Here is a 23276-nt window from a genome sequence, read left to right on the forward strand (position 1 = left end):
AAATGTCTTCCAGGGGGTCTGGGAAGCTCACTTGGAGAAGAAACTGGATGTGTTTTCCAAAGGTTTTAACAATGAAAACAATGCAGAATACAGAAGTAGCTGCTGACTTTAGCCTTCCAAACAATACAAAGAATAGGAAGCTCAAACAGATAATAGGGTACCTTTCCTCTACCCTGAGAAACAGTCCTTAAGGAAGGCTGGAGATTATCTGATGATACTTATTTGAAAGGAAAGAGAGCTGCCCCAAACATGTTCCAGAAGCGAGCCACAGGGAGGCCCTCCCTCTGCCCCCAGGAAGAAGAGTCTAGAATATCCAAGGCTTGCTTTCCCAAACCTTGCCCCATCTCTTCTAGCCCTCAGCAGAACTTGTCTTTCACATCCATGAAATATTGCACATATTCAGCCTCTGTTTGGTACCTTTGCAGGAAACCACGAAAGAGACTGTTTCTTAGGTGATGCCAGCCAAGGAAGAGGAATGGAAATTGGGGTGGTGTATGGCCATAAAGGGAGGAGAAAAGATGTGGTCTGCTTGCTGACCCTCATTTGCTTTTTTTTTTTTTGCGGTACGCAGGCCTCTCACTGTTGTGGCCTCTCCCATTGCAGAGCACAGGCTCCGGACACGCAGGCTCAGCAGCCATGGCTCACAGGCCCAGCCACTCCGCGGCATGTGGGATCTTCCCGGACCGGGGCACGAACCCGTGTCCCCTGCATCGGCAGGCGGACTCTCAACCACTGTGCCACCAGGGAAGCCCCCTCCTTTGCTTTTTAAGCACTTGTCTCTTTTTCCAATAGACAGATATAGATAGATAGATAGATAGATAGATAGATGAAAGATACATGGATACATACACATATAAAGTTGTTTTTTTTTAAATTGAATTTGGACATCATGGCCTGAATCCACCATGGTAAGCCACAATCCCACAAATCCAACCAAACATTAAAGTGGACACCGGCCTTCAGAAAAGAGAAGACCAATCCCAAGTTTATTCATTCAACAAGGTTTCATTCAGTGCCCCCACGGGCACTGTGCTAGGCACTGGGACCAGGGCATTGAAAAAGGTCAGCAAGGTCGCTGTCCCAAAGGAGATTATGGTCCAGGGGAGAAGACAGACACTCAACAAGTCATTAGATTTTGAGAAGGAGAGGCCCCCTTCCCATGTAAGAAAAAAATCACATTCTTGAGGTCCACATTAAACATCCCCTGGCTTTCTCTTCCCTGGATTCAGTCATTATGAATCCTTTAATGATATTTAATGATAAAAAGGAATGGAAAAAAATTTTAAATCCTGAGTTTCCCTTGGTGCTGTTAGATTCATGAGCTAACTGCATATGGAGGCAGGGGACTGGCCCAGAAAACCCACCTGTCCACCTTTGGGCTTATTAAATGTTAAGATGTTGGGCCCTTGAACTTTGGACTCAAAGAAACTATTAGGAAAGAGTTTTCCTGCTTATGAAAGAGCAATTATTAATATAAAATTCAATAGTCAATTCTAGACTCCCTGAAAGCAAGTCAGATCCATTGGGAGCCAACATAGTGTGGTGACATGGACATCAACTCTGTGGGTGGACAACTAGGGTTCAAATCCTGAATCTGTACTAATGAGCTCTATGACCCTGGGAAAGTCATTAAACTTCCCTCCTCTACAGGAGTGTAATAATGCTAACCACAAAGTTAATATGAGGGCTGGAGTAGATAATGGAGCTGAAAACACTTCACACACATTAAAACACTCCAGGAGTGTAGTTTCTGAAAAGGGAAGCAGCCTCTCTCCCTTGGGGGTCATCATCTCATAATTTACAGGAAGAGATGCTCTTCCAAGGTCACAGTAATTCTTTTTTTTTTTTTTAAGAAGATGTTGGGGGTAGGAGTTTATTAATTAATTAATTTATTTTTGCTGTGTTGGGTCTTCGTTTCTGTGCGAGGGCTTTCTTCAGTTGCGGCAAGCAGGGGCCACTCTTCATCGCGGTGCGCAGGCCTCTTGCTATCGCGGCCTCTCTTGTTGCGGAGCACAGGCTCCAGACGTGCAGGCTCAGTAGTTGTGGCTCACGGGCCCAGTTGCTCCGCGGCATGTGGGATCCTCCCAGACCAGGGCTCGAACCCGTGTCCCCTGCATTAGCAGGCAGATTCTCAACCACTGCGCCACCGGGGAAGCCCAGTAATTCTTTTTAAACGGATCACTGCAGACTAGTGGTCCTCAGGCATAGTGTAGCTCCAGCAGTCCTGAGATTGGTCGCAATAATGAAACCCTAATAATAAAGTGCTCAAGTGTGCTCAGTTTCTTATAAATTATTACAGATTTAAGGTTATTCCCTGATATGCTTTTTCTGGAGAGAGAAAAGGAAAAAGTTATAGCTATTGTGACTGAGTATAAACCCAGATGATCTAAGCCTCAAACTGCAGTGTGTCCCCCATGTGAACTTCGTCTGTGAGGCGTGTCTTCTTAGGATAAGGTTGAGGGTGTGGCTTAGAAACACAAGAACTTAGTTTTGCCTTTTTTCTTTTGCCTACATAGAATCTCAAACCACAACTCTACCAGTTGCATAGACTCCCTTTAGGGCCTTACTCATTATAACAGACATTGTTACCAATGCAATAAAATTCTTCTAATTGCAACCCGATTTTGTTCCAAATCTCAAACTTGTGCTTCAGGGGAGGTGAGGCCCCAACTCCTAGCTCAATTGGGTAGATCATGACTGGTCTAAGTCAAGCACGTGGTAAGAGTTCTCCTTGCCAGCTATTGGTTCAGTGTGGGCATTCCAGGCAATGGGACCCCATTCTTCCAAAGGGAAGTCAATTAAGAACTTCTAGAAAAGCCACTCCTCCATTTTTCTAGAAGAGACGTTTATGAATAAGCATCTTTCTTCTGGTGCTGGATAACGATTTTGTTTTTCCATTGGATGCCTGGAACTGTAGGAGTCAATTTGGGACCATGAAGGAGGCTAAACTAAAGGAAGACACTGCGAGGGGCAGAGTGGGAAGTTGGAAGAAAACCGGGTCTTTGATAACAGCATTGAGCTTCTGGAATCATCCTACTTCCATACTTCTTGTTATGGGAGATAATGTTTTATGAGGGTTGATTATTCTGTTACTTACAGAGATACCCAGCTGACATGAACTGATGTGGGTATACCAAGAAAAATGTGACAGATAACAATTACATGGGGGGCTATACATCATGGTTTGATGCATAGATGGGTTGTGGCTTATGTTCAATCATGATAGCTATAACTCCACCCTTATCTCTCCAACCCAAGAAAGCACATCTGAATAAAAGGGAAAGGATGTTATCATCATCACTGTTTGGGGTGGGGGGGGATAAACTTGAACCTGTTCTTGTTTATAAGACACAGTTGTTTATAACTGACCACTTGGATTGCTGGTGCCTATATTCTACCAATTGATAAATAAGTGATGTTTTGTGTTTTTGTTTTTGTTTTTTTCTCACCACATTGATCTCACTCTCCTGATAGAGTCCACTCTGGTCATCTCCAAGTAGTTAGCCACCAACAAAGGAAATAAAGGACTGAGGCCCATGCAGTCAAATGGTTGGACATCTGAATCCCAGGGCTCTTGCCTGATCCTCCTGCCTGGACCCAGGAGATGCACCTGCATGGCTGCTGGGAGTCATCCTATAAACTTCCCCCTTCCTACACATCAACAGACCCTGGGCCCGAGCTCTAGCCACCAAAGTGCTTAAAACAAGACCAAGAAACTTCCAATAAAATGGGCCAACAGGGCTTCCCTGGTGGCACAATGGTTGAGAGTCCGCCTGCCGATGCAGGGGATGCGGGTTCATGCCCCGGTCTGGGAAGATCCCACATGATGCGGAGCGGCTGGGCCCATGAGCCATGGCCACTGAGCCTGCGCATCCGGAGCCTGTGCTCCGCAACGGGAGAGGCCATAGCAGTGAGAGGCCTGCGTACCGCAAAAAAAAAAAAAAAAAAAAAAAAGGGCCAATAAATCTGACCCTAAACCGAGGCTTAACACTCAAGATTCCTAAGTAAGTTATGAATTTTTCTCCCATGGAAAAATGACACTTTTTGTTTCCCAGAGTTTGGGTTCCTTTTCTCCTCCAACATGTGCTTCTAAGAGCTTGAGTCAGCTTGGAGCTTCCCATGGTTCTCTTCCCACCACTGTCTTTTGCAGGGTAGGTAGGATAAACTGGTTGCTTTCAGAATCTTGAGGAATAAAACTTTCTTTTCTGGTTCTCTTACTCAGATGACCCACGTGAGAGGCAGCTAGACTAGGAGCTGCCTTGGCTAGAGTTGCTATGAGGAGCTTTGACCCCACCCACCAAACTGTCCCCCGGTTCTGAGAGCTGGTGGGGTTGAGAAGTCCAAGAGGTAGGCCTCCCAAGGAACTGTGGGGATCCTGCAAACATAGTCACTGCTATCCACTGAGGAGTCTTGAGAAGTCTTCCTTGATGCTCCAGATCAGATGAGCACTCCCCGTTACCAGCTCTCACGAGCTCCGGCTTCTCCTTCCTAGCTCTGATCACAAGCATAATTAAATAAGGGCATAATTAGTTGTTTACTATGTCTTGCCAGATAGCTGGTAAGTTCCATCAGAGCAGAAACTGTGCCTCTCTTGTTTAAAGTTGCATCCCCAGCCCCTGGCAGAGTGCCTGGCACATACTGGTATTCAATAAATATGTGTTAAGTGAACACATGGATCATTTGGAAACCACTGATTGATCAGAGAGGCTGGGCAAGAGCAATGCCAGGTTATGCAGGGCCTTCTGGTTTCCAAAGCCTCATTGAGTCAAAAAGGATCAAAACGAACACCAAATATGGATGTACAAGATACTACACAGGAAACCAGATCCAAGTACAATGAAGACCCCAGCAGAGTGCAAACACCTACACTGTTGCCCATTGTGTCACACACATAAAACCCCCAAAACCCAGGACCATTTTATCTTCCTCTCTGTCACTCCAAGCCTTCTTGCCCTGGTCAGCCACTGTCCTCCTGTTTAGTGCCCTTTCCTCTATCATCTGAAAGTATGAAATGGAAAGAGTACTGGATTGAGGTTCAGAAACCAGAGTTTTGACTCGAACTGGTTGTATGACCTTGGGCAAGTCACGTGCAGTCTTTGAGACATCCTTCCCTTGTTTGTCCAATAAAACTAGCGGGCTATACAATTTCTAGCACTTTCTCCCATCCTGACATGCCATCATCATTGGCTTCGTGTCACCAGCTCATGAAAACTTCTCACTTAGGGCCCTTTCTCCCTTTCTCTTTTTTTCCCTCTTTGGATCCATACTTCGACCCAGCTCAGTCTTGCACCTAAGCCCTAGCAAAGCATCTGAAAGCCCTCCTGCCCCTGCCTCCAGCACTCTTATTGAGTTACCCCAGTAAGGGGATTGTGACTCAACTTGGCAGGGTACCCCAGTCCCCTGCAGGCTGGCTGCCTCCGCCTGTCTCTGGAAACGGCAGGACCAAGAACCTGAGCACATAGCAGGGCCCCCTAGATAAGCACTGCCCAGGAGGGGATGGCAGCTCGCAGGAGATGGGTGAGCCTTCTGAAGAATACAGTTTCAATGACTGGGGTCAACCAGCAACAGGAGACAGAGATAAAGGTGAAAGTGACTTCAGGTAATAATAGAACCTTGTAGTTCTACATCACGTGCTTCTGCCTACCAGCACAAAACACTTTCATACCAGCAGGCAAAGGTGGAGAGGTCTAGGGGAAGCAGACAGATTATTATCCCTGGGTGGGTCACACACTGTATTGAAGCATTAGACAGATAAAGCCAGTAGCCCAAGGTCACACAATTAGGCTTTGACACAGTGGGAATTGGAGCAGGGTGTCCTAATCTCACCCAGGGGCTATTTCTAGTAGACTCTTGATGGAGCCTTTTGTTTATACCTTGGTTCTATCTTATCTTACCTGCCCAGGTAGTGAGCTTGCTTTTTCCCTTGGGGATGAACAGAGGGAAACTTGAGCAGCCCAGAGTGGGTTGACCAGCCTGAGTTTAGAATCCAGCCTTCTTGACTTAGATTCTACCAGCAGGACCCAGGAAGGTCAGACTGTGGAATGCTGCTACTGTTTGCATTTGGGAAGCACAGAAGAGCCCCAGTGGCAGCTGAGAATGCAGAGGCTCCAGGGCTGATAAAAGTTGTAATTAACGTGCATATACGATCTTTTCATCTTCAAAGGCTTTAACTCATATGAGCTAGTTATGCCTCCTATCACCCCCATGGCTGAGGAATCATTTTTGTCTTCTCAGTTTGCAGATGGAGAAGCTGATGCGAGAAAGAGCTCTTTGCCAGGAAGTCTGGCCCTGATTCAAAGAGAGGAAATTCTTTGCTCCCAGCATCTTACCTCACTTGGGGTAATGGGAAAACAGAGTGTGAATTAATCATAAGAGAAGGCTCAAGGGACCAAACTCCTCTGGGTGAGAGACTTCATTTATACTGTTCTGGAAGGAGGTGGAGTTTATGGTATGGCTAGCTGACTAGATTCAACTCCCAGAGTTACACACAACTATCAGAAATGCAGACTAGAAAAGCCTACTGCTCTACTGTGGGGATGTCCATGTGATTCAGGGGGGTCAAATCCTCCATATTGTGCCCATGGCAGACATCACTAATGGATCACAGCACTCTCTGTGGGTGAGCCAAGGTTTGGCTTCTTAGCACAGCCCCACAGGCAGCCTCTAGCAATCAATGGGAAATGGTACAGGAGATGAAATCTGTTATTGCTGCCCTGCCATACAGTCTGTTTGGGATTCTCTTAAATTGCCAAAAGTTGCCAAAGTTTTATCTCAGCCAATGTTGGAGCTGGCATTTTTCTGAACTCTGTCTAGCACAGTCTAAAGAGGGTGTCATGAGAACTTCTAAGTCTCTGGGGCAGCATAACTGGATCTCATAGATGTTGCCACTGTTACATGATCACCTGGAATCTGTCCAACCTCATCCCTCACTGTTCTTCAACATGGCCTCTCTTATTCAGGTAGATGGAGCCCCCTCCTGACCCTAATCAAGCCGTACTTATTTCTCTGACTTTAAACTTTCAGCTGATCCTTTACACTTCCCTGCGTTGCTCTCCCCTCTCTGTCCATCTTCTTTCCCATGCTCAGTTCATCCTCAGACTTTACTCCTTCCATGAAGCCATCCTATACAACTGCCGCTCACAGAGAGGTCTGCTTTCTTGTATAATTAATTACTTCACTTGTTTAATTTTTCTTTCACCAAATGGTAAACTCTCTGAGGACAGAAACTAGATCTTCTACATCCCTCACTTCTTTCCACAAAGGATTCTTTCCAATCACATGATAGTTTTTAGTGCATTGATTGGTGAGTGTATCCCCATTTTACAACTGGGGAAACAGAGGCAACCAATAAAGGAAGAACCTTGCCCACAGTCATCCTGTGACTAAGACAGAGAAATGTTGAGCCTCTGTTGGCCACATGTGGTTCTCACTTCTCCTAGAATGCAGTGTCTGGGGGACTGGCTGGAGATACAGATGACTGAATGGTACCCAGTAATCACCGAGGGCATTGCCTACTACAGGAGAACTAAACCCAGGCTGGTGTTGTATTTCAACTTCTGGTTAGTGGATTCCAGATGGATATGGACATACCCAGGATGGACTGTGATCTGACAAGGATTTTCAGTGACTGATAGAAGGTCAGACCCCAACAGGGCATTTAGTCTCAGACCCATCACTCTGACAAACTCCTAAGTAACACGGTCTTTATAACTTCCTTTTTCTTTTCTTTCTTTTCTTTTTTTTCCCCACTGAGCAGGAAGAGTTTCTCTGGTCTCATGAAAAAGAAAGAAATATCTTAGTAGGAGTATGGAAGTTTCTCTGTAGAAGAAGCAACTCACCATCTCAAAGGTCTGCCTTGCCCTGTGCCTTGGTATCTAGATGTTTGTTTTTGTTTGCCTTTTTTTTTTCAGATTCCCATGGCTGTCCAAGTTACTTTCCCTAGGATACTAGAGCTTGCCCTCTAAGCACTGCTTTGGCTGAATATTAGGGTTCATTTTGCACCAACATGTTGCAGGATTCCCTTGAGGGAAGCTGAGAAATCCAGTGTGTTCATGGAGCTCTGAGAGTGAAGGACACAGTCTTTTCTCTTCTTCAGGGGTTTACTGCTCTGGCCTCTTGAAGCAATGTTTTTTCAAAGAATATTGCATCCAGATCCTGTGGCTAATCCCAGGGCTAACTTCTTGCAGTTTTAGCTGTGTGACTGACACCTGTTGCTAACTTCTCTGGCTTAAACTTCATCTGCTCACCTGCAGGTGGTCAGGAGGATTCGGGGGAGTCCTCTCAGCAAAGCACCTTGGCCTAGGAGTCTTTCTTGCCCATTGGAGTTTAGAGTGTAACTGGGTCCATATGCTTGTTGTTTCTGGTGTGGATTAATAATTCACTTCTGACATTTAATACAAACCAGGCATCGCTTTTGTGTGCTGGGGGCACTGGGGGGGACTGCATTATAGTTGTGTTATTCCTTCCATTAAGTTTTATGAGGCTTAGGTGTTTGTGGGCCCACAGAATGGTGGGTTTATAGAACACGAGGCCTGGAAAGGACTGCACAGATCAACTAGAATCTTGCTGTCTCATCTCACACATGGAAAATTGGAGGCAAATAGGAAGCAAAATGATCGGTTTGGCATCACATAGTGAATCAGTAACAGAGGAACTAAAATATCATAGTCATTTCTATTCTTGGGGCACCTTCAGTGTACTAGACACTTAGCTCTAAACACTATGAGCTACACATTGTTATAGACACTTAATGTGTGCAGTGCTGGAGCTCACGCTGCTCTTAAGGGGCGGGGAGGGGAATCAACCTGTTTTACAGCCCTTCTTCCTTCCACACGGCCCTCCTCCACAGCCAACCTCCTAACTCCCATACCACCATACGAAATAGCTGGTTTGGTATGGACGGTCTTTAAACCATTGAAAGAAAGAACTCCTCCCATTTTTCCCTTTTAACTTAGTGACCGAAAAGCCAAATGCTTTTCTCTGAGTGTTCTTGAGAACATGATTTTGAAGCTTGGGGTTCTTTCTACATGAGGCCGGATTTTGGAGGGCAGTGCTGGGGCCGAGAGGCAGACAGACTTCTAAGAAATCAAGATCCCTGGTTTACTGGACAAAACCCAGTGAGCTCTAAACTTCCTCCGCCTTGCCTGACATGTCAAACTCGAAGAAGGATATACTCAAATTAGAGAGCATGCAGAGAAAAGTGATTTCAAGGAGATGTGAGGATTAGTACATGAGCCACTAGGAAAAAAATAATAAAAAGGTTTCTATAGATCAGAAAGATAAAAAAAGGATGAAAAAAATTAGCCGGAACCCATAAAAAAATCACAGAAGGTAAATGATAAAGATGGCTTTGCTAGCGAAATCTAGAAATCTCATTCATTCAGTCAGCCATCCAATATTTATTGAACATCTACTGTAATTGGGGAACTGACAGCTGGTGACTACAGCAATACAAAATTGTGCATAATGTACATAAATGTACATAATGCATAAGCTTTCCCCTAAGAAGCTTATAGGATCACCTGTGAAAGAGAACAGAGCATCAGAATACAGCTCAGAGGCATCCCTTGAACTTCTTTTTAGATGGAAATATGCTTGTGGGGTTTTTATGAATTATCAGGGAGAAATTGTTAGTAGACAACAGGAGAAGGTAAAAGTCACTTTGGGAAGTCTAGAGGGATGTACCTGACCTCTAAGGTTGACCTTGGGAAGATAACTAGTTCCATCACAGAGGATCCACTGCAAAGACGAACTTTTGGGCAGGAGATTTCTGGGCAGTATTACTTCTCTCTCCAAACTCTGACTTGCGTCTATGTGACCAACACGCTGGTGGGTACCTGAACCCTTGTCCACCCCTTGCGGGGAAGTGTGGCCCTGAAGCTCACTGGTGGCTCTGGGGCTGACTCAGTGGCGTCAACTGGTCTCCTGCAGACTGTAAGATGGTGCTCGGCTCTGCTGGAATCTGCTTCGTGGACTGGACACATTCAACAATGGCAACATTTGTGACTGGTGTATAGTATTTACACCACTTAATACTTTTGGAGCCAGGGGCCTGGGCAGAAATGACCTTCTAGGTCAGAGGCAGGAGACCAGGTCTGAGCTGCATGGAATTGTTAATGTCTCCCTAGCATCTCAATTTCCATAATGGTGAACACTTGTGAAGAGGTCTTACCATCCTCACTCTAATATCTTGGTGGGTTCTCTCTGAGAGAGGATGTAGAAAAAGACGCTGCCTAGATCCACTACTGGCTTGTGATTTCTTCAGGAAGGCACTGCAGACCCGCTCAAGTGCAAAAAGACGTACTGAAATTGAAACAGATGGGGATCTGTGATGAGTTTCTGCCCCCAGGCCAAAGGCGGAGGTCCCTTCCTGCAGACTGAGTCAGACATTTCTAGGGGGCTTTGCCTCCTTCCTTCCGGGATGGCTTGTTTCTCAGACAGGCACCCAGAGGCAACGCTACCCACCCCGCCCCCCCCCTGCAAAGGTCACCTGCTGCGCCAAACAGAAGCCAGACCACTGGTTTGCACTGGAGCTGGGAAGAAGGGTGGCGGCACACTTCTAGCTTTTGCTCGATTCCTGGTGCCCGCGGTGAGCATAGACTGATTCCTGACAGCCTTCGCTCTCAGAGGACCCCTTTCTGTCACCAGTTCTAGCTGGTAGAGAGAAGGTCCTGGCATCACGGACCCGTAAGCTGAGGGCAAACATTTTTGCTGCTGTTTGATTGGCTCCTCTCCCAACTTTTATCCTGTCATGAGCCAAAGTCCTAGATGATGGAGCAACCCATCAGCAACCTCCTCGTCCATCAGGTGACAAGTACGGAAGTGATCATGAACAAACAACTCAATTCACCATCCCTTTGAATCCGAGCCTCTCCCCAACTCCCCCCGCCTCCACCCCGTATAGAAGAAAACAGAACTTGTATCCAGGAATTGGAATGAATGAGCTGCTCAGAGTATGAATGGGAAGACATTTCCATTACTTCTTTCTCCTTCATATTTGCAATTCCAGCCCCCTCCTCTGACATCACATGTATAAAGGGAGAGCAAAACCAGCTCTGTGGATGTTAGGATCCTGCCCGCCTCGGATTCCTAAACGGGATTTATGAAGACAACCAGCGTACTAGCAGGTATCATCGTTCGGGTTTCTGGGGCACCCTGACATCTTGATATACGAAGGGAGGCACAGCAATGCAGTGACCAAGAACATGAACCCAGCAGCTAGACAAACTGGGTTTGAATCCTAGCTCCATCACTTACCAGCTCTGTGGCCTTGAGCAAGTTACTTAAATTCTCTATGACTCAGTTTTCTCATTGGTAAAAGAGGGATAATAATAACACTTCTTCCTAGGGTTAGTGCATGGATTAAACAAGTTAGTATAGAGGAAAAATTAGGATGGCACCGGCATGTGGTCAGCACTCTGTGTTTGCTATTATTAGGAGTAGCGGTGACGGTATCTCAAATACATACAACTAGCTGCAAAGAAACAACCACAAAAGGCACAAGGGCTCTAACTCTCAAGAAAGGCTGAGGGTTAGAAAGATGAACTTTCAGGCACAGCTTGAGGAGATTCGCCATGACACCAGAGCAAAGGCTCAAAATTACTGGTCTATGTGAATTCTCTGTTTCCCTGGAGTTTTGCAATTAATGTTTACTCTCAAAAGCTGAAGACTCGAGAAAGATTTTTCAGGCCTGAGTTTTGCAAATCACCTCCTTAGTGACTCAGCCCTTCCCCACCCACCTGGGGCCTGTCTGTGTACACTTGTTCTTAGAAGGGACACTGGCCTCAGGAGGACACACCCAGGCAGGTGGTGCACCCCAAACTCAGGGAGATCTGGCTGCATCAGGTTCTGTGCCCCCATGACACCCACCCTCTCATCCTGTCTTTGACTCCCTGCCCCTACGTTTCACAGGGTGGATGATCCATGGGAAGGCAGGACCTGCCCTGGTTGTGGGCGACTTCACACGTGGTGAGCTCCCTGGAAAGGAGGCACAGTTTGCCGCCGAAGTAGATGTCAGGCTTCCCAGGAGACCTGTAGCTGCTGCAGGAGACGCACACAGAAGGCAAAGACTTCTGGGAAGTACTTCTGCTTCTCTCCCAGCTGCCACCACCTTCCAGAAGCAGGTGTGGCATTGCACGGGAGGGTGTGGGCCTCTCACCCAAAGAGTCCAACCTCAGATCAGCATCTCCAAAATAACCAGAGCTCCAAGTGGGCCACTGCACGGGAGTGTTTTATTTTGAGGCTTCAATTTGGGGATTGGTGTCATTATCCTGCCTGGCTCTCACTCTCTTCTTGGCCCAAGAAGTGAGTCACCCTGTCCTTAGTCGGACGTCCCCAGACACAGCAAGCAGCCACCAAAGCCACAAACAGACGGGCGATCTCCCTCCTTGGGCAGACCAACCATGAGCCCTGTGGTGGGCAGCTGGCCGGCCAAACGCCCGTCTCAGCCCTGTCCTGGAGAAGGCAGCCATCACCACTGCTGTCATATACAGACAAATGCATCTGTATCTTAGGTAGACTGTCAGGCATGCTTTCATATATAGCGTGGATGTAGTAATTTCTATATTCTAGACATTCATTTCAGTTCAACAGTTACTGGTAACAATTACGGGCCAGGACTGGGATCCAGGACCACAGAAATGAATGTGATTCGATCCCTGATGGCAGGGGGCCCGCACAGCACTGCAGAAGAGATATAAGAGAAGATCTGTCTGGTTTGGGGTTTTCCTCCAATGAGAAGCATGAAAGTCATTAGCACCCCTTGGCCCCAGATACGCTTATTTATCTTGATTTTCCTGTGCAGCTTTTAGGCTAATGAACTGGGGACCTATGGGAACCAGAGACCTCCTTGTCAGAGATGAAGTTGGCCACCATCCAGTGACACCAGGGATTCTCAACCGGGGGCGACTTTAACCAACACCCCCATTTGGCCATGTCTGGAGGCAATATTGGTCGTCACATGGGGTGTGTGGTGGGGGGGAGGTTTGAACTACCAGAATCTAGTGTGTGGAAGCCAGAGATGCACAGTCAGCTGTTATCCAGGAAACCCTACACTAGACCATGAACTACTCAGGAGTGAGGAGTGTGTCCTTCTGACCATGAGCTCTCAGGACCTATCCGCTGGGTGCACCAAATAGGCAGTGAGTGAGTGAACGTTTGCTGGATATATTGTCCAGTTAATGAACTTACTCAAGAGGAGGTAAATTAATAGCAGAGTAACAGAAATATACACACTCCTATCTCACTCCCTCTTCTTCAGATATTCAAATCCTCTCTTGTCCACACTGCCCCCTCCCCCTCCCCATCACTGATTCCCCAGCCCTCCTAGCTGTGCTTCAGCTTGGCAAGGCTGTTAGCTTTACGATCTAAAATGGCCAGGCTGTCACTTGATGGCACTGTCTTACATGTGTAGAACCATAAGGTTCTTGGATAGAAGTCCCACAGCTCACACACTTAATCCCCCTGTAGTACCCCACACAGCATGGGACCTACAGAAGACACATTATAAATGCTTAAGGATTGACCAGCAATACCCACATTATGTGTAGACACATGTGTTCAGATGCATATATACCTATGGGCACACCCACACCTTGTGTATGTCCACACCTAGCAAGCAAAAACTCTATATGTAGATTTCTTGGTACTTCACATATTGGGGTGATCAAAAAATGGAGAGCGGAGGAATACAAATGTTCCTCTCCAAAAGTACACATTTTCTGAACCAAATATCAATTTAATCGGACACTAGACTGATTCACGAGTTGTATAAATGTGATTTTCATTTATGCAAAAATCCATGCAAGTTTCTGACTTCTAATCACACAAAGCCATGTACTTATTTGTAGAAAAATATATAAATATTTAGTCAAAATATACACTAGGCTTCAATTGGTAGAGTATTTGCATATTTGAAATCCTGACTCTCCTGGAAAATCTGGAGTGCCCCACAACTGCATCCATGCCAAGCCAGACTCCGCAGCCGCAAACTTCCCAAACCCTTGCTGGCCAACTTTGGGGGAGGGCCCTTTTTAAGAAAAATATCAACTTGCTAAGGGAGTGAAAAGTGGGGTTCCAATTTAAGGTTGGAGGCACCAGCCTCCCCTGGTGATTCTAAAGAACACTTGTGTGCTTCCCATTCAAGAGGGGACACAAAGGAACTTGAGTCATCAGCTTCTGGCTGTGCAAACCCCCAGAATTTCTCTCTGAGGCAGAAAAGATCCCCTTTGAGAACTGCACTTTGTATGGCAGCATCTGCCACCTGCTTCAGTTCATTCTTTCACAAGACCCACTTCCCTTTCAGGCTCTGGGTAGAGTCAGCTAAAAAGGAGGTGCAGGGGAAACACAATGGCAGCTGGTATCTCAGCCCCCATCCCAGCCAGGATGGATGGCTGGGGAGGTCGGCTTTGCTCCCACCACCTTCTCTCCATCAGGGACCCCCACCTGGAACCGTCTGACACCCAAGGCCAAAGTGAAATCTCACTTGAGTGTTCCACCTAGAGCCCCACAATGACTTTCCATTCAAGACCCCTGAGTTTTCTAGAGAACCGTGTCAGCCCATGACCGGGGTCCTCAAGACTCTCCCTCACTGGACACATATGACCTGCTAAATGCTGAGGGTTTCCATTGAGCATGGGATGAGGGGGCTTCCTGGCTCATTGTACCCAGAATGCTTGCAGGGTCAGAGCCTCTGCAGGGCCCCTTTCTTAATTTCCAGGCAAAAGGCCTTGCCCTGACTTGTCTCTTAGACAAGGAACAGCCTCTCCCTTTTCTCCAAGCCTTCAAATGAGAGCATGTCTAGAAGGGCAGCTGGACTCTGATAAGGGAATCGACTTATTTTAGTAACAAATAACTAGGCTGGCATCTCTTGACAGCTGTGGCCAGGCCTGGGGAGAGACAGGCCAGGGCAGAGCAGGGCAGCCAAGAGTCCTCAGCCTGCCAGGGGGAGAAGAAAGCCACTCATACCAGGCTTCATGTTCAGTGGCCTCACACAATTTCCAAAGTCCTCCAGAGGCAAAGTAATGAGTCAAAGGAACACAGGCATGGGAGTCTACCATGGGGGATGTTAGAAAACTCCATCACTCACTAGCTGTGTGTCCTTGAGCAAGTCATGTCAACTCCCTGAGCCTCAATTTCTTTATCTAGAAAATGGAATGAAGAGAGTGCTAAGTGTACATAGAGCTGTCATGAGGCTTACATAGGATAACCTATTCAAAGCCCCTGGCTGAATGCCTAGCACGGAGTCAGTGCTCAGTGAATGGTATTTCCTGGGGACTTAGGACCCTACTTCGCAGAGGAGCTGAGTGTCAGGCTTTTAAAGCTGGGGTGCTCCTAACTGGGAGGGATCCAGCGACACTCCAGGAGACCCCAGACAGTATTGAGACTCTTCCCCAAGCAGCAACTTTGCTCGATTATAAGAAATATATCATTACTCTTACATTAAACTGGGTATATTGTGGAGGAAAATGCAAAATTGTAATGAGTATTTAAGACAGTATTTCAGGCATGAAACAAATGTTGCTACGTCATAGACCGCACTCTGCCCACCCCCTGCAGGGCGTAGAGGTGGAGCTGTCAGAGTCCTTGAGGATGGAGGTATTTCAGAGACCTGAGGTTTGGAAAGCATCCTGCACTAACACTCAGCTTGAGAGACGGGAAATCACCTTTCTCTCCCTTTTGGGATCTGTTTTCTCCTTGGGAAAGAGAAAGGGTTTTTCTATATGATCCTTGGGGTGTATGACAGTGAGTCAGGAAATAGTTCTTGAATGAATGGAAGGCGATCTGTCATAAACTAAGAATTTCACGCTGCCCAGCATCCTTTCCTGCGTGGGGCAATTTGGAAAAAGAATGGAAACTTTTCCTACTGGCTGCTAGCCTCAAACACACCTACTTAGCCCTGTGCCTTTGCAGGAAGTAAGATGTCCATTGTGGTTTTGGGGCACAACTGAATTAATGGATGCGAACTGACCTCAGCAGCGGTGGAGGTTTGCTTCCTTTCTTCTTCACCTGGGAAAACACAGCCAAAGCTCTAACTCCCAGAAACAGGGGTCTTTAATGCTCAGAGGGATCAGAAGGGTGCCGGCCAGCCACAAGCCCCAGAGGTCTCAGACGCACCCCTCTTTCTAAACACCAGGGGCATGATTCCCTAGCAGCGACCTCTCACCCACAGAGAAAAGGAGGCAGAGAGGTATGGAGGGCTCATCCCACTGCCCTCTACCCAGGGCCATTTTCTTCCTTCCACATGTGACACCTAGTTCAAGATATCTGTTCTCCAACTTGGAGAGTCTGGGTCCAATGCTGCTTAACTGCATTGGGCCATGTCTCTACTTCTTGCTTTCCAATATGAAGACTGGACACTTTCTTCCTCCCCCAAATCTTGCCCCTTTCCAGAGTTTCCTCACTGTCCTCCACAGCCCACTGCCTCTGCTGGTGGGGCAGCAGCAGAGCCTCCCCGCCTCCCCTTTCTCCTTCCTCTCTCTTCCTGCCCAGCCCGAGCCCGCTGTTAGGTCACATCTCCTTTCCAAGTCTCAGTTCCTTCCAAACAGCTTTACAAGCACACGAAAGCCCGGGTGCAGGCAGTTATTGCTACTGGCACTTTTCTGTGCTTCCTCCAAGTGACGCTGCCCAAAGGGACCACGGGAACGCAGGGCGGGAATGAGCCCGCTGGTCTCGGGGAGAACTTCAAGGGTCAGGACGGTGCCAAATATTGGGGGCTGGGGCCCTTTAGAAGAATCAGGGCTAAGGATGGAAGGAGTGAGGAGTCAGAATCGTCAGAATCAAAGCAGAAGATGTCACGGGAAGGTAACATACAAATAAACTTCCCTAGAGACACCCGGAGACACCGGCATGGTCCCTCTTCCCTGAGGCCAAGCTCACGGCTCTCCCTGAAATTCTTCCCTCTTCTCTGCCTTTCAAGGACTCCTTGGAGCTCCAGTTCCCTTTGGAAGCCTCCTCTAAGGCCTCTGGTCCACCATGACCCGACGCTTCCTTCCATAAAACCCCTTCTGGGTTTATCTATGCCATACATACAGCCTGATGGATTCTGACTAAGCAACAGGCTAAGGGGCCTGGTTCCCATGAGCACCAATCCTCTTGGCTGTGTGAACACCAGCACGTCACTTAACCTCTCTGAGCTTCAGTTTGTTTCCCTCCTAGAAAACAGGACTAACAACACAACACGTCTCACTTGGCCATTGTGAGGGTAAAATGAGAGAACGCATGTAAAGAATTTAGCACAGTGCCTGGCACAGCCAGTGTATAATAAATGGTGGCTAGTGCTGTCATGCCTCTTACTACTAATTATTATTATTAATTATTGCTTTTTCTGTTTCAGGAATCTAAATCCTAGATCCCCACTTATCCTCAGTCTAAAGCACCCAGGTAGGACTGTGTCTTTTACTTTCTTGGTACCCCCAGAGCTGGGTTTAATAAGTACTTGCTGAGGGCTTCCCTGGTGGTGCAGTGGTTGAGGGTCTGCCTGCCGATGCAGGGGACACGGGTTCGTGCCCCGGTCCGGGAAGATCCCACATGCCACGGAGCGTCTGGGCCCGTGAGCCATGGCCACTGAGCCTGCGCGTCCGGAGCCTGTGCTCCGCAACGGGAGAGGTCACAACAGTGAGAGGCTCGTGTACCGCAAAAAAAAAAAAAAAAAAAAAATTAAAAAATTAAAAAATAAATAAATACTTGCTGAGTGGAATTACCCATAGGTTGACCCAGCTGTCAATTCTTAAAAGAAAAATTAATTTTGCCGGTGATAAGCAAATCAGCCATGTGATTATCTGTAGATATATAGACAAAGGAATGCTTAGAGTTCAGCCTCACCAGAACCCCTCACACACAGCCACTCCATCCACAACCACCGAAAGAAAGGCACAGACCCTGTTGGGATGGGATATTGGCAGCCCGGCTCCAGGATCCATGATGCCCCCCTGGAGCCCAGGTGGCCCCCCCTGCTCCGAGGCTGACAGGCAGAATATAGGAGTCACATTACTGTCTGGATTTCCCCTAACCCACTGGCAGAAGCAGGAGGCTGCAAGGATGGAGCAGCTGGCCCAGTCACTGCCTCTCCTACTCACACTCCTTGCCCCAGGCTGGCACCTCGTGGCGACCCAGAACCTCGCCACAGAGCTAGTTCAAGTTCCCACAAGCATTAAGATCGTTAGTGACCGGAGCCAACTGTAAGAGCTTTGGAACCCAGGCGCAGTGGGGGAGCCGCAGGAAGCCAGGACTCCTTTCTGGAAAGCTCACTGCCACCAGCTCTCACTCATGGCAACTGTGCCCACCTCTACGGTCACCTCGCTAACAGCCCTGTCCCTGCCCAAGCCCCAGCCCCAGCCCCTGCCCTGCCCAGTTCTTCGCTGCCCGGCCACTGCCCAGCCAGGCTTCAAGCGCCCTTGGGCACAGGAGCCTGTTAGTCCAGACACGGGCGGCGCGCACCCAGGAATACAGTTACTTTCTGCCCTGTGCTCCTCCGGCAGCAAAGACCTCACCCACGACCGCGCGCCGGCAGCCTGCCCAGCAAACTTTTCTTCGCCCTTTCTCTTTTCCTTTCAACAAAACGGTGCTTCCCACCGACAGGCTCTCCAAGAGCTTAGCGCAAATCCTCGCCCCGCTCTCCACCAAATCCCAGCCGCTCGCCGCCCATTTAACTCCGGCCCCCCAGGGCCAACTCAGCCCGCGCGGCTGCCGGCTGGGTCCCGGCCACTCGGGCCACTCCCTCCCGCCGCCCCGGCGGGCACTCACCGATCTGCGCCAGACTCAGCTGCACGAGGCAGAGTCCCCAAGCTGCGCGCCACCAGAACGTGTCCATGGCGTCGGAGCGGCCAAGAAAGCAAGCGAGTGGAACCGGAGGGGCCGGGCGCTGGGCGGGGGGCAGTGGAGCACGGGGCGAGCAGGGCGCCCGAACCTGTCGGAGTCTGGGGTCCGGCTGGCAATGAGGGCGCCTCGGAAGTTGGGTGCAGTTTTTATTCGAGGGCTGAGAGAGTGACCTAAGAGGGAGGGAGCGAGGAAGGACACACCCAAGCGAGGGGGCTGTGACTAAGCAGCCGGCAGAAGTTTAAAGACGTACCAGCTCTCCTTGGCGCTGGTCCCCCCCCCTCCACGCCCCGTTCTCCTCGGAGCTGGTAAAGCGGGGGGGTGCCTGGGCGGGCGCCCGGAGGGCCTCGGGGTCCCCGTGCACCCGGGGCGCACCGGCTTTCCTCTCCCGGCGTCTGGGAGCGCAGCCTCTGGACGCAGGAGGGAATGACTGAGTCCTAAAACCTCGCGCCGTTGGGTTCAGCCTCTGGCCTCTCCTCTCCGCTAGGTTTCTCTTTGACTGTGGCGGGGGAACTCTTCTTTCTGGGTTTCACAGGCAGCTGGATATTCTGGGAGAGGAGCTGGGACAGTGGGAGAGTGGTTTTTCCCTGCCCATGGTGGGGAGCTTGCGATTCTTCCCAGAGGAGAGAGGAAGAGCTCATTCTTCTTCCCTTGAAAGAGAAGGAAGTCCACATACCTCAGGTGAATTTTTTATTCTTATCAGGACTGCTTGGAGAAAGCTAATGATAGCCAGCCATGGGGCTGGAATTTGGCTCCACTGACCTATGTGTCATCATCTTCCAGTCCCAGGCAGGCATCTGGATTTATCCACCCATTCATCCATCCTCCCAAATATCCTTCCATCCACGCATTCGTCTACCTGCCCATCTTACCTTACATCCCTCCAGGGCTCACACATCTATCCATCCTCCTGTCCATCCAGTATGCACTCACATCCATCCAGCCTCTTGTCCATCCATTTATCCAACCACACATAATTTCATCTGTCCATCCATCCAACCACATATTCTTCCAACGCCCCTCCCATACAACTTCTCATCCATCTTTCTTAAGCTTTTCACATCTCTTTGTAAATCCACATCCATCTATACACTATTCTCTTCTCCATCCATCCACCTACATATCTGTTCATACATGTATTCATCCATCATTCAACCATCTATCAATCATCCACCTATCCTTTCATCATTTTATCTGTCCTCTCACCCACCCACACATCTATCCCTTCTTTCTTGCTTCCATGTATACTCCTATCTATGCAAACGTTAATCCACTTTCCCCCCATCTATCCTACTTGGCAAATCTCAAAAAAGGGAGGAGATTGTCCTATTCTTCAGCAGAGGCATTTTGAGTTTGAAAAACCATACTTTGCATCATAATCATATCTATCTATAACATTGTGGTTTAATATTTGAAAAGCAGAAACAGTATTTATTGTTAATGTGGACGACTGAAAGTAAATCTAAATGGAATTCTTGCCTGGTGAGACACACAGAAAATGATAGTGGTTACCAGTAGCTGTGACAAGACCCTGAAGGAGCCTTTGACTTTGGAGAACAGTTGGAACATTTGATCAGATGAAAAGGTTGAAGGGGGACAGCAAGGCATGAGGCTGGCGGGAGGAAGCAGGGGCCAGTTTGTAAATTATACTAGGAAGTCTGATCCTTAAGAAATAGGGAGCCAATGTAAGTTTATTATTTTTGTTGTTGCACTAAAATACACCTAACATAAAATTTAACATTTTAGTCATTAGGTAGCATTTCATACAGTCACAAAATTGTGCAGCCATCCCCACTATTTTAGCTCGGGCTGCTGTAACAAAATACTACAGACTGGGTGGCTTACACCACAGAAATTTATTTCTCACAGTTCTGGAGGCTGAGAAGTCCAAGATCAGGGTGCCAATATGGTCTGGTTCTGGTGAGAACACTCTTCTGGTTTGCAGATAGTCATCTTCTCTGTCTTCTCCTATCCTCACAAGAGGGAGAGAGGGGGATGGAGGGAGAGAGAGAGAGAGAAGGACAAGCTCTCTTGTGTGTCTCTCCTTATAAAGGCACTAATCCCATTCATGAGAGCTCCATTCACATGACCTAATTACCTCTCAAAGGCCCCACCTCCTAATACCCTCACACTGGGGGTTAAGATTTCAGCATATGAACTTGCAGGAGAGACAAACATTTAGCCAATAACAAACACTATCTAGTTCAGTGTAAGTTTTTGAGTTGGGGAGAGGCTGCTTGACAATAGGCTGGTCTTCTTGCATTTTCAGGGACAGTGTTTGAGGCTAAAAAATCACTGGACCCACTACTCCCCAAATGCTCAGTGGCTGGCATTCCACGACTGTCTCATGGGCTGGCCTGTCTGAAACAAAGACAATGCCTCTGAACCCCAGCTGACGATCAGGCACGTTGATAATGCTACCAGTAGCAGCAGAGTTGGCCCTGCTGCTCTCTGTGATGAAGAGGACACTTTCCTGCAGCAACTGGGGGCACACTGGCTTCCAAGCAGATCCTCAGGCTCTACCCACCAAGAAACAAGCCCTAGTGAGTTCCATGGAAAGAACACTGGACAAGGAATGGCCCTGGCCATCTTATGTCACTTCCAGGGCTTTCAGCTTTCTTGTTTTGGAGGAGGGGGGAAAATGTGGGATGGGTATTTATATTCACTAGAAACACTAGAAACAATGTTTGTCTTTCTGTTTCATGGAACTAGGCGGTTCTTTGGAGACCCTTCAGAAACACAGAGGTCAAAGCAAAAGCTTAGGCATGGGTTGTTCCTCCCCCATCCCAGCCACAGAAGTCCCACTTGCATCAATGTTATACACTAGACTACTGTGTGAGATTTCATTTTGACAAAGGATTTTACTTCAATCAAAAACTGTGTATATGGGCTTCCCTGGTGGCGCAGTGGTTGAGAGTCCGCCTGCCGATGCAGGGGACGCGGGTTCGTGCCCCGGTCCCGGAGGATCCCACATGCCGCGGAGCGACTGGGCCCGTGTGCCATGGCCGCTGAGCCTGCGCATCCGGAGCCTGTGCTCCGCAGCGGGAGAGGCCACAACAGTGAGAGGCCCGTGTACCGCAAAAAGAAAAAAAAAAAAAAATTGTGTATAAAACCCACTAGACTAGGTCATCTTGAACCCTCGTTCTTTCTGCACTTGTGCAGTAAGCATTCAGCAAATGAAGAGACGGGTGTGAAAGTGTTTTGTAAACTGTAGAGGGGCATGCAAATTCTCAGTATTGTAATTAGGATTCTTCTCCCAGGGGAAATCTTTTGCCTGCCTTCTTCCCGATAGTTTAGTGAGGGACAGAGGTTGTTTGCCCCCATGCCACACATGACTCATTTCAAACTGCTGACCTGGTGACTTACTGAGTCAGTGTCAGCCTTTGGGAATTCCTGGATCACCTCTCAGAGCTAACCCCCGTCTCCTTTCCACTCCAGACACCCCTCTCCCACTGTGCCCACACCACTGGTCTCAAAATCATCCTTATTATTGTTATTTTATAGTTTCATAGTATTCCACTGTATGGATAATACCATCCTTCAATTACTTATATTTGGACATTTAGAATGCAATTACAAACAATGTTGCAATGAACAATCAAAAAAAAAAAAAAAGACTTTCCCGTGCTCTTCTCTGAGCCTCTATAAAGGTTAGATCCTCAAAATCACTAATTTTAGATGCTCAATATCTATTGCAACAGCTACTTTTTTAAGCCTAACTATGAGATGTGGGAAAGTGAAAAAGGAGAGCTTGAATTGATCTGGGTTGACAAGAGATTACACTGTTTGGGAAGAATCCAGGACTCAATCAGCAGCCTTGGATGAGGAAGTCCCAGTCTGAGCCTTGATTCTCCCGCTTAGCAGCCCGTGACTTTACTCAGGTCACTTAGCCTCTGGGAGTTTGGGTTATCCCATCCACAGAATGAGATTAATAAGAACGTTCTCACAGTCTGTTATGAGCAGTAAGTGAAAGAAGGCATCGAGACTCTTTACTGGGGTCTCTGCCTCATGGTGAGAGACCATGACCCACCAGCCTCTAAGCTACCTAAGAACAGGGCCATGTCTGCCTTGGGCCCTAGTATATACTCAGTTCTGGGTGCCTGGCAATGCCCCGTCTCTAGTAAATAAACACGACATAAATGCATGAATGACTGTTGTTCTTTTTCCTCCCAACACACTTTATAGGGTGACTTTGGGAATCACAGGAGCAAATAGGTAGAAGCATTTAGATATCTTAATGCCTTCGAGACAAACACAAGCAGCCGTGTCATAACTGGGTGACCACCTTCAGAAGATCCAGGGGAGCCGGAGCATGGTTCCTGCTGGCAGACTAGAGTTTGTTTATTTTTCCTCCTAAAATATTGGGATCTGCTGTCTTCTGACTAGTAATAAATCTTGTTCTTCTTGAGCAAAGAGAAGTCAGATCTAAACCAATGTTAGCAGGTGTGTGTGGAGCAAAGCTG

At 47.9% G+C, this 23276-nt stretch overlaps 1 protein-coding gene across 22 annotated transcripts in view; it reads right to left on the bottom strand.

Moving 5' to 3' along the window:
* CD44 (CD44 molecule (IN blood group)) overlaps positions 1-18979 on the bottom strand; it is an 87652-nt gene extending 68673 nt beyond the window's left edge. For 5 of the 22 annotated variants that reach the window (XM_082628332.1, XM_082628331.1, XM_082628327.1 and 2 more), the window contains exon 1: positions 18742-18978. In XM_082628332.1, coding sequence (XP_082484458.1) covers positions 18742-18808 — 67 coding nt within the window. In that variant the 5' untranslated portion in view covers positions 18809-18978. Of the gene's footprint in view, positions 1-18741 lie in introns of all 22 variants that reach the window. The other 17 variants (XM_082628337.1, XM_082628336.1, XM_082628335.1 and 14 more) reach the window with 11 other exon arrangements.
* Between the last annotated feature and the right edge of the window lie 4297 nt (positions 18980-23276).

Source organism: Mesoplodon mirus (assembly GCF_964341445.2).
Source record: "Mesoplodon mirus genome assembly, chromosome: 7".
NCBI classification, from domain to species: domain Eukaryota; kingdom Metazoa; phylum Chordata; class Mammalia; order Artiodactyla; family Ziphiidae; genus Mesoplodon; species Mesoplodon mirus.